General features: G+C 34.0%; 1 protein-coding gene across 10 annotated transcripts in view; it reads left to right on the forward strand.

The window, feature by feature from the left end:
- Positions 1-1,492: 1,492 nt before the first annotated feature.
- The window catches only part of wdr37 (WD repeat domain 37), a 41,152-nt gene continuing 23,035 nt past the window's right edge, over positions 1,493-19,609 (forward strand). Inside the window, exons 1-8 of one of the 10 annotated variants that reach the window (XM_081352991.1) lie at positions 1,493-2,198; positions 3,766-3,959; positions 6,429-6,546; positions 7,486-7,663; positions 12,108-12,204; positions 14,127-14,222; positions 14,743-14,807; positions 16,176-16,259. In XM_081352991.1, coding sequence (XP_081209117.1) covers positions 7,526-7,663; positions 12,108-12,204; positions 14,127-14,222; positions 14,743-14,807; positions 16,176-16,259 — 480 coding nt within the window. In that variant the 5' untranslated portion in view covers positions 1,493-2,198; positions 3,766-3,959; positions 6,429-6,546; positions 7,486-7,525. Of the gene's footprint in view, positions 2,199-3,765; positions 3,960-6,428; positions 6,547-7,485; positions 7,664-10,740; positions 10,788-12,107; positions 12,205-14,126; positions 14,223-14,742; positions 14,808-16,175; positions 16,260-19,609 lie in introns of those variants that run through there. The other 9 variants (XM_081352994.1, XM_081352992.1, XM_081352995.1 and 6 more) reach the window with 9 other exon arrangements.

Here is a 19,609-nt window from a genome sequence, read left to right on the forward strand (position 1 = left end):
ACATCAGTGTGCGCGTGTAACCCTAACCCTAATTTAAAAAATGTCAGTCCTTGGTTTATAAACCCTGATTTATAAAAAAAAAAAAAACCTAATAGAATGAAAAAGTTTTTTCAAAATGTACACTTAAAGGTCCCGTTCTGCGTGATCTCATGTTTCAAACTTTAGTTATTGTGTAATGTTGCTGTTAGAGCATAAATAATATCTGTAAAATTATAAAGCTCAAAGTTCAATGCCAAGCAAGATATTTTATTTAACAGAAGTTGACTACAAAAAACGGCTCGATTGGACTACATCCCTCTACTTCCTTCTTTAATGATGTCACTAGAACCGTGTTTAGACTAACCTCCGCCCACAGGAATGCTCCCTCAACTCTACTGGCTACTTGCGCACTTCTTATAACTTAGGCTACTGTGTTTACTCAGCTCTTACGGTGATTTTCTGAAGTAAAACTGACGCTTCATCTTTTGTGTGATGTACAATAAACTTTATTATACTCATCAGTACATGTTTGATCATCATTCAGACAGCAGACTTGTAGGCTATTAATAAATAATGGATACATAGCCTACAAGCAGATGACAAATACGTTATAATAACCGTAATTAAACTACTAAACCATACCTGTTTCATCTCTATACAGCACTCTGACTCTGTAGGCATTATTGTCCGACTCGAAATGAACGCCGTTACTGAGAGTTTCTGATATTATCATCATTCCGTGAGACGAAATTGTCCTGACAGACTGAGCACGAGCTCATGAAGCTCCGCCCCCTGTGTCGTCCAGCAGCACCTCATTTGCATTTAAAGGGCACACACTGAAACAGGTCGTTTTTCTGAGCCCCCAAAAATGTAAATTTAAACATGCTGTAAAAAATGATCTGTTGGGTATTTTGAGCTCAAACTTCACATACACACTCTGGGGACATCAGAGACTTATTTTACATCTTGTGAAAAGGGGCATAAAACGGGACCTTTAATATATTGATTGCACTATAAAAAAATAAAGATAGAGGTGATTAAATAACAAACATGTAAAACAACAACATCAAAACAATAAAAAAATCTCAAAACAAAAGGGACACATAATAATTACTCCACCTCCCCAGAAAACCACAACACAAAATTGTAGTAGTGGCCCGCTTAGGCCTATAATATTTCATATGTTGGAGTTATATAACGTTTAACAGTTACACTGAAAATATAAAACAATGTTTCTTAAAAAATACAGTCATAATCAACTATACTATTATCATAATACAATATAATTTATAATATAATGTTTTTCATCTCCATCTGTTGTCAGTGTGAAATATCATACTAATGAATTATTCATTATAATTGAATCATTATAATTTGTTTACAAATATAGATGCCTATGTATGTGTATTTGTGGAGAGATAGCCGTGCGTTAATAATTTAGTGTAGAAGATTTTATTTTTTTCAAATGAATAAGGTTGAAGCTTTTATTTTGAAGTTTTGCTTCCGGTTGGTCGCCCGTCAGATCTGTTGTCATTTCCTCTTGCTTCACAGCCTGCCGACAGTGTCGGGTTTGATAAAAAAATAACATCAAAGTGCGAAAATCCCGGAGATTTTTTTGACAGGATCATCAGTGTGTGTTCGTCTGGATCATGCTGGAGGATTCAAACACACACCAGCCCACCGTCAGCGAATGACAAACGCGCGCAGATCATCTGAAGCGGTCATTAATGTGAGTGTTAACGAGGGCAGAGGCGCTAGTGTTGTCGCAATGGAAGATTAGCTGCTAATCAGGTGAATTACTTTTTATCAACACACAGCTTCTGGCACAGAGGCATCACAGCACTGGGCTCATGGCTGATAACGGGCATCATGTTTGACTGTGTTAGTGGTGTTTTAACCGAGCAGGCCAGCTGACCTTGCGTCAGACTGATGTGTGTGTGTGTGTGTGTGTGTGTGTGTGTGCGTGTTTATGATCAAATCCTGCGTAGGACACTTATGCATTTTTGATAATTGTGTTTTCAAAACACCAGACTTATTCAGGGGAAGATATTTGAATCCGAACTACATTTTTTCTTCTTGTACCAAAACAATAGTATTTTAAATGACGTTTTCCACATTTTCTATGTCCGTTAGTATTAAACATGTACGACGTCTAAGTTACATTTATTCATTTAGCTGACGCTTTTATCCAAAGCCACTTACAAATGAGTATAGAAGCAGTTAACCCTCTGGGGTCCTTCGTGTAACAGTCACACTTGGGACCTTCGGGTCCAAATGGACCCGAAGGGCGGGATTAATATATAGGAAAAAAAATCATATATTTTTTTTTTTTACTTGTTTTTTATAATATTTTTTCTTTTCTTTTTTGGTGTTTTGAGATAATTTTATGATTTATAATTAATATTTATGCAATAATTATGACCCATTTTTTCCCATTGAATATAATAGAATTTTTATATATATATATATATAATTTTTATTTTATTTTTATTAAAGCTGTATTTCATTTTAGAGTCAAGCCTAGGCCTCATGAAAGCAATTTTTGAAATGAGATGGGCGCCAACTGGTGGACACACTGAGCATTTTTATCACGCAATAGCACATTTTTACCACTAGTGGATATACAGCTCTCTGTAGAAAGGCTTGCGAATTCTAGTGATTTTTGCCTGAACAGATTTAGTCTGTTTTGCACTCTTGATGTTTAAGAGATTCACCCCTTCACTGTTGAGTCCTTTTTTCTTCATCCTGGCTGATTTGTAGATTGTATGCACCAAAAAACTCTGTGTTTTCATATTTTTGGCAATTTCCCATTCATTTCCTATGGGGGTCATTTTTGACCAAAGAGCAGAAGTGTGATGACCACTTAGTATGCTTGGATCATGACCTCAATATTTTTTGTGCGTTCACATACCTAATACCATAAAAGTCACCTAGTTTCGTAACATTCCGATGAAGCTGTGATTTTTAAAAATTCAAAACAGATTTTTGTAATCTGAATTTATTAGTGTGTATGTGTATAAAAGTGTGTTTGTGTGTGTGTGTCTGTGTGTGGATGTGTCTGTTTTGCACTCTTGATGTTTTAGAGATTCACCCCTTCACTGTTGAGTCCTTTTTTTCTGCATCCTGGCTGATTTGTAGATTGTATGCACAAAAAAACCTCTGTGTTTTCATATTTTTGACAATTTCCCATTCATTTCCTATGGGGGTCATTTTTGACCAAAGAGCAGAAGTGTGATGACCACTTAGCATTCTTGGATCATGACCTCAATATTTTTTGTGTGTTCACATACCTAATACCATAAAAGTCACCTAGTTTCATAGCATTCCGATGAAGCTGTGATTTTTAAAAATTCAAAACAGATTTTTGTAATCTGAATTTATTAGTGTGTATGTGTATAAAAGTGTGTTTGTGTGTGTGTGTGTGTGTGGATGTGTCTGTTTTGCACTCTTGATGTTTTATAGATTCACCCCTTCACTGTTGTGTGCTTTTTTTCTGGATCGTGGCTGATTTGTAGATTGTACGCAAAAAAAAACTCTGTATTGTCACATTTTTGCCAATTTCCCATTCATTTCCTATGGCGGGTCCATTTGGACCCGAAGGTCCTGAGTGTGACTATTTTTTTTACAACCGCTTAGACTATTCAAATCCTGTCCCCAATTTTTTTGGGTGTTCATATACCAAGTACCAACAAAGTCACCAAATTTCGGACCATTCCGATGAAGCTATGATTTTTTACATTTTTTTATTTAAACGCTTCGGGACCATTTGGACCCGAAGGACCCCAGAGGGTTAAACTAACAGTAGGACAACAATATGCAAGTGCTATGACCCTTCTCAGTATAACGCAGTACATGTTAATTTTTTTTTATTTTTTTTTTCTAAATGGTATAAATGTAAATGTCCTTTATTTGTAAACATAGTCATATGATTCCATAACTTATCTGAAAGGTAGTTGTATATCGTGGAACACTTACAAAAGGTAAGGAGAAACAGCTTTTTTTGAACAATATACCATGACACTACCATGGTTTACATGAGTATGGTAATGATTTCATGATTTGTAAATCATTACAATAATATTCCAATTCAGTACGAGTAAAAAGTGGACACGTTTTGTGGATTGATGTTGATAAAAAAATGTTGATAATTGTTTCTTAAAAACATCTGTTTCTACAATCTGTTACAGTGAGGCTTTTACTGTACAATGGAAGTGAACAAAAAGTAAAGTAGATTTGACAATACTTTTGCAAAAAATATATCTATTTATGTCTCATTATTTCATTAATGCACATGCTGGCCTTATTGTGAACAATTCATTAGTTCATATTATTCCTGAACCAATTTTTTTTTTTGTGTGTGTTTTTCACCAATTTCTTTTTTATATTTTCCTCATCTCAAAAATAACTTTTCTTTTCAGCTGACATCATCGCAAATCTCAAAAGCTGGAATTCCCAGTGAATAAACATTAGGATAGGAGCATTTGAAGTAAATGCATTGTGGGCCACTTTAAAGGCCCGTTCACACCAAGGACTATAACTATACCCATGTAAAGATGTAGTTCTAAACATAAAGAATAGCAGAGTCCATACCATAACTATAACGATAAAAGCAAAGAAATTATATCATTGTAATATAACAATTATATAATAAGTATATAATGATACAGCTTACATTGGCTTCATAAGTTAATTAAAAACATAAAAAGAAAAACACACCTGATGCGCATTCTTTGTTCTTCATTTTCTATAAGCAGGAGTTAGCCTAACAAACCTTGCTGTATTTTCGTGTAATCCACTAAAAGAAGGTACACCGCCATCTTGCTCTGACGAAACTGACTTGAACGCACCTCACGTCGTAAACACGACTTCCCACCTCGTACGTACAAACTTCCCAGGAGGACTTGAACGCACCATTACTTGCAGAACTTTTAGAAAAAGCAATGACAGCCAATCAGAATCCATTTGAGCTTTTTTTTTTTTTAGAGCTCGAGTATTTTAAGGGGTAGTTGATTTTCACTTTTCTAACTTTAGTTAGTGTGTAATGTTGCTGTTTGAGCATAAACAACATCTGCAAAGTTACGACGCTCAAAGTTCAAAGCAAAGGGAGATATTTGCTTTTAAAGAAATTTCTTTTTAAGGGGAGGGGAGGGGGGGGGTGAAATGCTCATTTTCACTCAATCTCCTGTTAATCTTGAGTACCTATAGAGTAATATTGCATCCTTCATATCTCCAAAGTCTTTTGTTTTATTATATTTTTAATTGAAAGATCGGCTGTACCGAGTCTTTCCGGAAAAAAACGAGCGGCTGGGGGCGGGCCGTGTGGGCGAAGCTTAGCTGTGCTAACGCGCCGAGCTAACAACACACAGAGACATTTGTTCAACAGTTCTCCTTCAAACGTACAACTTAGTTTTTGAAACTTTGTCCATGTTTAGCATGGGAATCCAACTCTTTACCAGTGTAAAAAACTCAGTATGCATGAAATAGCATTTCACCCCCCCTTTAAGGACTACAACAAACGGCTGGTAGAGACTACACCACATTCCTGCCGGGTTAGTGACATCACCAACCCTAGAATTTACATAAACCCCGCCCCCTGAACACGATTTATAGATTATCAACACAGAATATGCTAATCAATGACTAGAAGATAACTACACATCAGCTACATACATTCATCAACTGACCATTCAGAAATGTTTTGTTGCTTCTACATGTTGTCACTTCTTCTTGAGTCTCTCCATCATTTTCTGACTCCGGTTTGAACATAAAAGGCTAAAAGTTTTTGAAATTTTCAGTGCATGTGTGTGTGAGTGCAAGCTGTTGAAGCTCCGCCCCCTGTGCTAGGAGCAGCAGCTCATTTGCATTTAAAGGAACAGACACAAAACGTTGTGTTTTTGCTCACCCTCAAAAAGTGACAATTTTAACATGCTATATAAATATAACTGTGGGGTATTTTGAGCTAAAACTTCACACACACACTCAGGGGACATCAGAGACTTATTTTACATCTTGAAAAAGGGCATTATACCACCTCTCTAAAACTTAGATGACAAAATTGCAGTGTGCTTAGAATCAACAAGATAATATCTGCTGGTGAAGACGCTAATATAGTTCTTGTTCTTGGTGTGAACGGGACTTAAGTCTATGTTATAGTTCAGCTGGCCAATCAGAGCACTCTTGCGTTTTTGGAAGGAGAGGCTTTGTGGAAATCATCATCTCAGACAGACAGGACACACTGAGCATGATGCTGCCGGTGTTTACTTCATGCATGTATTACATAAGAGTTGTTTAAACTTCAAACCCTCTAACCCGTCTGTTTTACCTGCTCCATCCGTCCACACAGTTATTTGTGCGAATAGGTTGTGCGAATGCTGTCACTCCATGCCTGCAGCTTCCCCTTCCTTCACTGTCATGTTTGTGAACCGATAGCTGTGTTGTTTTGTGTTCAGCGCTGGAGTGAGTGTGGCCCCGGGCCCCGGGCCCTCCTGTTGAGGTCTTCTTCATCACTTTAAGCAGTCGTCTGAGGATGTGTCTGCTTTGTTTATCATTCACTGCTCTCCATGCCTGGTATTTGTCATTTTTTTTGTTTTGTTTTTTGCATGCCCTTTATTTAGCAATATGTTCTCATATATAATTATTCATTAATTTTAAGATGCTTAGGCTGACATTAACACTTTCTGTTGTTTGTTATTGTGGATAATAATGTCCTGCATGCTTTTTTGATCATGATTTTTTTATTTAACACTTTATCTAAAAACATAAATATAATGGGTTTTCAAAAAGAATGTCCAGGTCATATTTGCCCCCCCTTATTACTATATTGCAAAAATATGTTTTTTTTTTTGTTTTTAAATAATGTAATATAAAAATATCCCATTCTCAATACTGTTAAGGAAAAATTCCAATACTTCTGTTTGTCATAGTAAAATAAAATTCTAATGAAAATCATTTTGTCCAAACAGTCATACTTTTTTTACATTAAAATATTATTCACAGAAAAATTAATATTAAAATAATTCACATTACAGTGTTGTGCAGTGCCCTTAAATAAAACAAATATATAAATTGCTGTAAAATTTGTGTTAAATTACTAAAATTTAAGCTTCCTTTTTTAAGCAGCATAGCCTATACTTTCTTTTTACTTTCTTTAGATTGTTGGGTGAAATATGTCTCAGATGTGTTTTTGATAGTTTTAATGAGATCCATCTTGACATTTCGATTCACGTTCACCTGCTCTCTCCAAGCATCAGTTTTACAGCGGCTTCATTTGAACTCTTCACTTTTATGATGTTTGCTTTGCTAATATTAAATCAACCTACACCCACAGTAGACTTTCCTCTATATGTCATCAACCAAGACTTACTTTACGTTTCCTCCCTCAATATTTAACTTGATATTTACATACGACATCCAGGAATAGGGTATACTGCATAGTATCCAACAAAGGCCACGTTATACTCCTCGATGTCTGCAGGACGGGGCAAACCCTGCTGTGTGTTTGCTCAGTTTCAGGTAGGAAGTGTGTAGGGGACGTCACTGAGGAGTGATGCCTGTTGAAAGTGGAAACAGCGCAGCCGCCCGTCAAGTCAAACAGAAGCGCAAGTCGCACAGCCTCTCCATTAGGAGGACCAACAGCACCGAGCAGGACAGACCAGGCATGCAGAGAGACATGCTGGAGGGACAGGTGGGCTGTTCTTTCTCTTCATTTCTCCAGTGTAAACTGTATGATCACGTATAGACTCAGGGTTTAAGTTTGTGGTTATGAACACTAGAGGATACTGTGTTGTGTGAGCGTGTGTTCGTCATCAGGTGTACAGGCAAGAATGACACAAAGCCAGTTCTGTGACATTGTTTAGGATTTTTCTTTTTTTTGAAAAAAACACCAAGACAGCTGGGATAGCATCCATATAAACACGTGTCATGTTGTGTTTAAATAATTTTCTGTTGTTTTAGATTATAGAATGTTAGACATGTTCAGTCCCCAGGAAGCCCATGTTGATTGCTTATATATATATAATATACACATACATACATACATATTTTCCCCTTAGGTTAAGATTATTTATATACACATACACATACATATATATGCATATATGTATATGTATGTGTATATAAATAATCTTAACCTAAGGGGAAAATATGTATGTGTATATATATATATATATGTATGTGTATATATATGTGTGTGTAACTGTGTATATATATATATATATGTGTGTGTACTGTGTATAATTAAATTTGTATATATAAATACACACACATGGATGTATATATTTAAGAAATATTTGCATACATATACTGTATATATTTATATATAATTTATATTATATATAAATATAATTTTTTTATATATAAATTACACATTTTTCTTAAATATAACACATAATATTATATATACAAATTTAATTATACACAGTACACACACATATATTATTTAAACACAAACTTTTATTTTGGATGCAATTAATCGCGATTAATCTTTTGACAGCCCTAATATATATATATGTATATACAGTGCAATGCATAAGTTAATACACCCATGCTAAAGTTGACTAAAAAGAGGAATAAAAAATCATATTTTGGAAATTGAACTTAATGCCTTAATTTAAAAAAATTAGGAAAAATCCAACCTTTTATGACACCAATTTTCTTTGTGAATGAATAATGTATCGTTAATAAATAAATGTTCTTCCTTAAAATACATGGTACATAAGTCTGGACACCCCTATGTTAAATTCCCATAGAGGCAGGCAGATTTTTATTTTTAAGTATTTTTTTATTATTAATTTTTAGGATACTATGCATCCTGATAAAGTTCCCTTGGCCTTTGGAATTAAAATAGCCCCACATCATCACATAGCCTTCACCATACCTAGAGATTGGCATGGTTTTATTTCAGTTAGCCTAATAGCTGGTTTGATTTGCATTGAGAGATGCAGGTATGGTGAAGGCTATGTGATGATGTGGGGCTATTTTAATTCCAAAGGCCAAGGGAACTTTATCAGGATGCATAGTATCCTAAAAAAAAAATAAAAAAAATACTTAAAAATAAAAATCTGCCTGCCTCTATGGGAATTTAACATAGGGGTGTACACACTTATGCACCATGTATTTTAAGGAAGAACATTTATTTATTTACGATACATTATTCATTCACAAAGAAAATTGGTGTCCTTAAAGGTTGGAGTTTTCCTAATTTTTTAAATTAAGGCATTAAGTTCAATTTCCAAAATATGATTTTTTATTCCTCTTTTTAGTCAACTTTAGCATGGGTGTATTAACTTATGCATTGCACTGTATATATGTATGCATATGTATGTGTATATGCATGTGTATTTAAATAATCTTAACCTAAGGGGAAAATCCAAAAGTAAAACAAAATAACTTCTAAACCAGCTATTATAATGAAATGGAATTGGCCATAAAAATTATTCTAGGTTTTGATACACTGTTTATTAAAACATTGGAAACATTTACAATACATCTGCAAAACAAGCAAAAATGCTCAAATGAAACCGGTTAAAAATATTTTAATTATATCAGTTAATGCATTAATTTTGGTATCCCTACTGAAAAACGAAATAACAAGAACTAAACTAAATTGAAAGTCCGATTGCAATTAAAATAGAAATAAAAACTAACTTGACATTTTGGAAGTGTAATTACACTGGATCAGTGTCTTTATTGAGAGGGATTCCAGTTTGGATGGATGGAAGTCAAAGTCCAAGTTACATCGATCTAGTGAACAAATGACACGGGTTAAGTATTTCTGTCAATAATTAATTCCGTCATTGTTTTGCTACTGTAAGGTATCCCTGGAATTTACATCCTATAACACACATCATTTGTCCTAAACCAGTCTGTTATTGACGCACATTTCTAACGCAAACATTACTGGAGTACGTCAGTGATAAGCTCGTAAATCACCAGAGGAATCATCAGCTCTCCCATTCAAATAAAGTGTAAGAACTTGGATGTTCTTAAAAAGTTCTCTTTCTACATATTATGAAAGGAATGTTAAAATTATCATGGATGTTTCTTTGAAATGTTAGTAATCATACTAAACATTATTCTCAACGCAATACGTTTTATTCAACAAGCCAAGATGTGTTGAGAATAGTCAAGCTCATTTCAGACTTGAGACCTGATGCCCAGTGGTGGCTATCAATGGTTTGTGCTTTCTATGGTCTACAGCCTCATCCATTTTTAAAGAGCGGCCCATTATGGGTTTCGATTGTTCCCTCTATTCCTCTGTGGGGTCATTTCTGATTGGCAGTCCCTACTGTAAACCGTTCACTGGATTTAGACTATACCGCCTTTCACCCTCTCAATGCTGTCATTATGTCCAGTTGCTATGGTGACCACAAGTTTAGGATTGAGTAGGTTTATAAGAATAGACGTTGAGCTGTTGTTTAATTGCTCTCTCTCTCTCTCTCTCTCTCTCTCTCTCTCTCTCTCTCTCTCTCTCTCTCTCTCTCTCTCTCTCTCTCTCTCTCTCTCTCTCTCTCTCTCTCTCTCTCTCTCTCTCTCTCTCTCTCTCTCTCTCTCTCTCTCTCTCTCTCTCTCTCTCTCTCTCAGTACATGTGGTAATGACATAATGGAGAGCGGTTGACATAGCTTACTCTGTTCTCACCGTTAAACTCTTGTTAACTTGACAGCACACCTAGTTGTCCTGGAGTAGTTAATATGGACATAGCTAGTCTAAAAAACACAACAACAATGTTTGTTTGTGGATTCCTTTTCTTTGTGTAGCTTTAATCAGGCTGAAAGACTTTACTTGGAACTTCTTATCGTTGATAATGGAGGTAAGTTGTTTTGGTAGATTTAGTTATTTATTGAATAGAGATCTCTTTATTGTTTCTGCTTTTTTTTCAGATTTCGTTAGAGATCTTTTTTGTCTGAACATCCTTAGTAATGTTTGGTTACTCTCTGTCTCAAACCTGGCTCATTTAAAAAAAAAAGACGGCTTAAAAGCTTGTAGAACAACAAGTTATTTTAAGTAAAGTTTTAGAACACCATAATATTTTACGTAAAGTTTAGATGTAAAGTTTCAGAACAGCAAGTTATTTTAAGTACATTTTTAAATGTAAAGTTTTTGAACTGCATGATATTTTATATCATTTTGAAATATCTTGTTAATGTAAAACTTTACATCTATTTTAATGTAAACTTTTAGAACAGCAATAGTTTTGTAAACCTTTAAAACTGCAAAATATATATTACATAAACATTTATAAGAGCAAGATATTTTACGTAAAATCATAGATGTAAAGTTTTAAAACAACAGGATGTTTAACATTAAGAACAGCAAGATATTTGATACAATTTTAGATTTAAAATTTCAGAACAGCAATATATTTTACATTAACTTTTAGATGTAACATTTCAGAACATCTAGATATTTTAAACATTTTAATTTACAGTTTTTGAACGATAGATATTTTGTGAACTTTTTGATCTAGTTTTAAAACGGCAAGATATTTTACGTAAACTTTTAGATGTAAAATTTTTAAACGATATTTAACAAACATTTAAAATATCAAGATTTTAAATTAACTTTTAGATATAAAGTTTTTAAACAACATGCTATTTTATGTAAAGTTTTAGAACACTTAGATTGTTTAGAACATTTAGATGTAAGGATTTAGAAGAGCAAGATATTTTATGTAAACTGTCTTGTCTGAAAACTTTACATTTAAGTTAAATATTGTCTTGAAGTTTACTGTAAAATATCTTAACATAAAACTTTATATCAATTTTAACGTAGACTTTTAGAACCGCAATATTTTTATGTAAACCTTTAAAACAACAAAATATATTTACATTTACAATACGAATAATTAGATGTAAAGTTTTAGACCAGCAAGACATTTTATGTAAAGTTTATTTGTAGATCTGTGCTTTTTTATTTATTTTCTCCTGAAAATATCCTGTTATCAAGATGCCCTCGACTCTCCCTGTGTTTTAGTAGTTTATTTTGATTTTTTAGCATAGATAGAATGTACAGACCCAAGTAAAACGAACAGTGCAAATGTCATAGAAACGCATCTCACTGAAGTTTGAAGGTGTTTTGAAGATGCAATCTTTGAGTATTTGCAATATGGTTTATTTGATTCAATTTCTAGGACTCCAAGTTGCCGATGGCCTTAAGGAGCAACTTACTAGATCTTTTTGGACAGATCGAACGGGAGTTTGAAAATCTCTACATTGAAAACTTGGAATGTGAGTATTAACCAAATAACTTTCATCATATTTATCATCCTTTTTGCTGGACTGGACATTTTTTACATGACTTATTCTTAATGTTATGGTGACAACACAATCTCAACACATTTATCTGAGATGTTAACTTGCACACTTACAAGATCTGAATCCTTAATTGTTATCTGTATTACAATTGATATATATATATATATATATGTTATATATATATATATATATATATATATATATATATATAAATAACATATATATATCAATTTTGAGATATATATATATATATATATATATATATATATATATATATATATATATATATATATATATATATATATATATATATATAAAAATTGATATATATATGTTATATATATATATATATATATATATATATATATATATATATATATATATATATATATATATATATATATATATATATATATATATATATATATATATATGTAAATAACATATATATCACTTTTAATACAGATAACAATTAAGGATTCAGATCTTATATATATATATATATATTAGGGCTGTCAATCGATTAAAATTTTTAATCGCGATTAATCGCATGGTTGTCATGAGTTAACTCGCGATTAATCGCATTTAATCGCACATTTTTTATTTGTTCTAAATATACCTTAAATTAATACTTTTCAAGTTTGTAATACTCTAATCAACGTGGGCATTGATAAATATAGATGCTTTATGCAAATGTATGTTTATTATTGAAACCATAGTCAATATAGCATGAAGACGAGACATGTTTCAAAGGTCATAGATGTTTTTCAAAGAACTTGTTCATGTCTATTAGACACATGTAGAAAGAAAAAAGAAATACCAGGTTCCCATTACTTCTCTTTCTTTGCACTGAGCAATTTACTAACACAAACATGTTTAGATTTTTGCATGACAGGGCAGCTCTTCTGAAAATGCTAAATGTACATTTAGCATTTATTATTACATTGTAGTTTGTCTCTCTCTGTGCCCATTTTGCTGAAGCTAAATTCTCAATACATTCTCAATAAAACGTATATTTTACTGTTTCTGTTGTCAAACAACGGAATGAATTTGAAATGGTGACTGAAACGCGACCAAATAAACATAACCAGCTCTCCCTTCCAAGACGTTAATCTGCACAAAAATTCTGATAATCGAGCCGTCGTCTGGTGAAATCAAATACACATAAGCTAAAGACAATATCCGTGCTCTGATTTCGGCTATATTTGTAAAATTAGAGAAGCAACATAATATCTGTGTTTAACTGAATTAAAGCGCTGCTCCTCCGCGTGAGACGCAGAGAGAGAGAGAGAGAGAGAGAGAGAGAGAGCGAGAGAGAGAGAGGCGCGCGCGCGTGCTGGGAGAGCAGTACCGGCGGTACCGGTATATTCTCAGAAACTAAATAAGGTTTGGGCGCTTTGTTGAAGGGAAAAAAATCGCTAAAGGGGTCTGCAATGTGGCTAAGTTGCCAACACTGTGTATCTGCATTTCTCCAACTAGGTTTTGGGCCACGGGTCAAACAGAAAATACGCGCTGCGTTAATCGTCCGTTAAAAAAATTAGTGCCGTTAATATGATTTTGCGTTAACGCGTTATTAACGTGCTAAATTTGACAGCCCTAATATATATATATATATATATATATATATATATATATATATATATATTAATCAGCTCTCAGGTATACTTGATTCTAGTCTCAGTATTTTTTTTTGCAATTGACCTTTGTTGTGTTATCCTGCGGTCACTTTCTTGTCAAATCAATATTTCACATCCATTTATTTACTTATCTAGAAAGTCTTTTTTTTGTAATAACTAGCTGAAAGTACATTATCCTTTATATTGTGTGTAAATGTGACAAGATAAGTGTTTTGTTTTGTCAGCGCTCATATTACCGTAACCTCTGTTTTTGTGCAGTGCGAAGAGAGATTGAGTCACTAAACGAACGTTTGGCTGGAGAAGGACAGACAGTCGATGGCGGTGATCTGAGCAAAGGAGCCTTGAAAACAAAAGGTACATGCGAAACAAAACTGACATTCATCTTTTGTTTAACTCTGCATTCATAATTTCAGATCATTGAACAAGCTTTTGAATAAATAATAACGCTGTCTTTTGATGGTTCAGCGAGAATATTTTGCCTAAAGCTGTGTCCTTGCATGATATGATGATGTTTTAACTCCAATTTGCTCTTCAATTATCAAAAGATCTACATGGTCAAATGTTTGTAGACACTCTCTTCTAATGAAGGGGTTTGGCTTTTTCAGCTACACCCATTACTAACAGGAGCATAAAATCATACCGCCATATAATCTCCGTAGACAAACATTTACAGTAGAACGGGGCCCTTTTTTGTTTCAGCTTGACAGTGTTTTGGTACAAAAAACGAGGTCCATAAAAATAGTTTTTGTGGAAGAACTTAACTCTGCTCACTGAGCTGAGAGACATGTATTCATGAAAACTAACAACTAATATTGTAACAAATAATTCATCTTTTTCATATTTCATTCATAATATTATAATTTCTTGCGCACAGCTAGTCACAGCACAAGTCAACTGTCCCAAAAGCTGAAGACGACATACAAGGCCTCCACGAGCAAGGTATGATTGTGTCTATGGGGTTATCGCTCACATTCTGAATAAAATTGTTACTGTGGGTCAAGCTCAGAATATTTCTCTGTGAACCTCACTAATCTCTATAACAAGACTCAGTGCAAAGTTCTGCTCTTTCTAGCCGGCTTACAGAGTTTCCTGCTTAACATATGTAGATACTTTAGAATTGAACGGCTGTCACAATACCAGTGAAATCTGTCAACTTCACAGCAAAGGTTGAAATTCCATTATTGCCACTCCTTCATTTAGTTTCCATAATTATTAAAGGGATAGTTCGCCCAAAAATGAAAATTCTGTCATCATTTACTCTCCATAGTCTATGAAAGTCAATGGGGTCCATCAACTGTTTGGTTACCGACATTTTTCAAAATATCTTCTTTTGTGTTCAACAGAAAAAAGAAAGTCATACAGGTTTGAAACAACTTGAGGGAGAGTAAATGATGACAGAATTTTCATTTTTGGGCGAACTATCCCTTTAAGGAACTGAAAGGCATCTACCATAATGGCATTAAACAATTTAGTAATTTCATCACCTGGTGTGTTCTTACACAGTTGAACAACTGGTATCGTTACATCTGTTCAGTTTTGGTATTGATTTGTCTATGTCTATATACGAAGCTGTTTTTGGTGGTTGTGTACGTGTCTATATTTAGTCTCTGTGTTGATTTGTGAATGAAGTGGTTCTGTGCTGAAATGCATTTTAGTATTGCCGAGTTGTGCTCTGTTTGGTAAGATTCTGGTTTCTTTCAAGTACACAAACTACATATTTCATGGAGTTACATACCAGTTTATCAATAGTATAGGGGTACAAAACGTGTCATGCATTGATCTGACATAGAAAGTTCAATATATCAGTTCTGGAATTTCATGATCTATTCTGATATGGAATAACACCCAGTTTTTTACACAATCGGCACATTTCCGATTATACTCCGTTAATAATAATAATTCTGAATTGGACTAGAAATTTTTGTTTTCATGTTTCATCTCATATTTGAATAGCAAATCATAATGAAATCAAATTCACTCACACAATATTAACTAGTATCTGTGTACACTGATCAGCATCTCATTTTTCTTATTTTTTGTTGTGTAGTTACTATTTTAAATGTTTACACCTCTAATATTTTGTCATCTTACCCAAATGGCTGTTGGAAATGAAGTCAGTTAGGCATTTAGAAAGCTCATGTTTTCAAATGTCATGTTTTCTCTCAACTTATTGGACCTAAGCACCTTGTTTACCTGTAGACTCTTGAATATAGAGCTGAATGGTGCTGATTCGAATTTAAAATCATCTTTTTAACGTTTTGATCCTCAGATTACAATTGTTCTTTTCTCTCGGTTTCACTGATGTAGCGCTCAAATTCTTTCCCGGGGAAAGTAGGTGGACCTCGCAACTTCAATGTAGGAAACTGGGAGTTATGGGGTGGAGACTCATGGGTAATTAATTCCTCAGTGTGCCAAAATGCATGAACTATCCAACAGTTGGGGGTCATAACCCAATAACAACAAGCCATCAACCTGTGCTTATCTGGCTAACTCTAACATTAATTCAGCATTATACGACACGTTAAGACTTGTAAATATCTAAATATTTCTTGAGTATCAAGAAATCTCGCTTATGGATGTTCTGAATAGTTGGCTTGGCTTGGAAACCTTTGATTGACGTTGATGTTCTTAACTGCCAGCAAATCTTACCCCATTCAAGCATTTGGCCAGAGCAAATCGAAATCTTGAATTGGTTCATGATGAAAAAAGCCAATCAGAAATATTCTGTGACCAATAAGAATTTTGCGTACAAGCCAAAAAAATAATAATTGCCATGGCTAAATATCTTGATGGTGTCCTGGGCCAGATGTGCTGGCTGGGAGAGAACCATAACAGCTGGCTAAATCTAACAAAGATATTACCGTATTCTGGCTTTGAAGAGTTTAGACAGCTCAATTTGTCTTTTTTCTTCTCGTTTCTTTTTTCGTTTTTCGTTTTTATTCTAACAAACTGGCAGCAATTTAATAAACTCTGTAATTAAATTCACACTTTATAACATAAAAAGTTGATCCCCCCTGCTGAGTAGTTCTGTAATGTGGTATCCCTCATACAAACCCTTCTCTTCAAAAACACTAGACACGGCAGAAGAGAAAACGCCAACAGCTCTCCCCCCCCCCCCCCCGTTACAGGGAACATTAGCTGATGTTTCTTGTTTAGTCAGTGTTGAAAATGCTCTCTTGTTTTCAGGCTGTGCATAGTGTAGTTTTACTCTGTTCTGCTTTTGTAACACCATAAAAAGTATTGAAAACATTAATAATTGGTTAAAATTAGAACTTGATTCACTCAATAAAAATCAGCTGTATGTTGAAGCTGAGATCTGTGGACAAGGCTCAAAACAAGAAAAAAAAGTGTCTAGTAGCAATAATATTTATTTTCTATACATTTTATTACATACTTGTTTATTGTATTATAAAGAATAATACTTGTGTTCTTTAAATATAATTTTTCAACTTTTCATTTAAATGCTTTGTTTTGTATTGTATTTTTGGTTCAGCTATGTAATTGTTAACTATTAAATTGTAAATGACACATCACAGCATAAAACAAAGTATTGTGTTAGTATTGTTTTATATCATATATTGTTAAGAGAATATTTTTTAACATGACAGCAACAGACAGTGGAATACTTTTGGTGTTTTGACTTTTTATTTTGTTCAAATTAAATCATAATATTGCAAATGGATGCATTACAAATGTAGTTATGAGTAAGTGCCCTCTTGTGGGTAATAGCCCTCAGGTTTCCTGTAACTTTTAAGTGTATTGTACTTGATAATTCATGATTTTCAAGATTGTCTTTGACATGAGTAGCTTGGTCAGTCACTATAAAATATTGTTTTCTAATATTAAAGAGCATTTTCACCTTTCTGAGATGAGGGCTCATTGTGCTTGCCGTGTTTGCTCTTACCTTCAGTGAAATTTCGAGCTTAGCAGTGCTTATTAGTAGTTAGGCTGCATATTGACATGCTTGCATACTTTCCTCAGTCCATTGCTTTATAGGCTCTGTTTACACCTGGTATTAAGATGTGTCTTGGTCGATCGAATCATAAGTAGATGAGGGAGACATACCCGTTTACACCTAGTGTTTTAATCCATCTCTTTTGTCCACTTTCAACCACTTCTGTCCTGATTTCTTCGAGGGTAGGGTCTATGGGCAGGTAAATGTATGGGTTTTTTCAGATCTTCTGATCTAATGGACTATATAAGCTTGCACAATTTACATATGAACATGACCGGAGACGACAGAAACGCACAAAGCAGCAGCTTTTGATCCTGCTCCCACAAAAATCAGGAATGGTGAGAGAACATTGTGCTTGGTACATTTCAGCCGACAAAGTTTAAATCCCGTCTGGCTATCGCGCTTCCCATAATGTTTACGCATTAGGTCAGTAGGCGGAGAGTTAATGGTCTTTTGTGGCGGTTCGAACGCATACGACCACATGAGCGTTTACACTACAAAAGCAATCCGGTCGAATGCGTTTCCGACTCCCTCTGGAAGAGGTCGAAAGTGGACAAGCTCAAAACGTTTTACACCCCGTTTACCCCTGTATTTAGCATCGTCCACTTGTGATCCGATCGACCAAAACGCATCTTAATACCTAGTGTAAACAGGACCATAGAAGTCATTTGCTTCCTGTGATGCCAAAACATTTGTTAAAGCTAGGACAATGTACCTCAATACTTCTTTATTCTGAACATTGCCTTTTACAAACACTATTAGGGATGCACTGATATAGAAATGTTGAAATCAACTTTTATGATTTTATCTTATGACTGCTGGCTAGTATTATAATCTAAACTGTTTAACTTGGATCATATTACTGTTGAAAAAAGAAAATGAGATTCACACTTAGGTTTTTAAGTTAAATGTAAGTTTAATTACAATTACGATTTTAGAATTTGATATGATTCACATTATGAAACAAAACTAAAAATGATAGTGTACGACATGAAATGGTCACTGATATATCATGCATCCCTAAATATTACAGCATTTTTTTTTTTTTCAAATATATGTGAAACTAACTTTGTTGGTGTCATCACTGTAGGTATCAAGACAAGATTACATTTTTACTTACGAGATTAGTTGCAGATGTACAATATTTTACAATTTACAGTGCAACTACAGTATTTTGGTGTTTTTCAGAAGGGGCAATTTTATTAATTTAAGTCAAGTATAGATCCTATTAAAATATCTAAATACCAAATGATCTGCAAAATTTTAATTCGTGATATAATGATATACACTACCATTCAAAATTTTGGGGTCAGTAAGATTTTTTTTTCTTCTTTCTTTTATCGATCAAGGATGCAATAAAGTTAGGGTTGGCAAAAAACAACAACTCTTTGTTATACTGGTTGAAGCTCTTCACATCCTGATAGCAATCAATAATAGACTTGCGTTCTGCAAGGCTATGCAGAGCTGTAGACAGACGTCAGTCACAGAGCACCACAAACAAACAACAGCCGCCTTTTACCGATCCTCCTAAAGCTAGATTGCTATTGCTTGCCTTTCCGAAACTGCCTAACCTACCTTTAAATAAATCGAAAGTGACAGTAAAGGCCTTTGTAATGTTTTAAATGATTTCTGTTTCAAATAAATGCTTTCTGTTCAACAACTTGAAAATATATCATTTTAGCACCACATATTAGAGTGATTTCTGAAGGATCATGTGACACTGAATTACATACACATTAAATATATTCAAATAGAAAACAGTATTTTAAATTGTAATATTTCAGAA

The sequence above is a fragment of the Scardinius erythrophthalmus genome, assembly GCF_964197995.2.
Source record: "Scardinius erythrophthalmus genome assembly, chromosome: 22".
NCBI lineage: Eukaryota > Metazoa > Chordata > Actinopteri > Cypriniformes > Leuciscidae > Scardinius > Scardinius erythrophthalmus.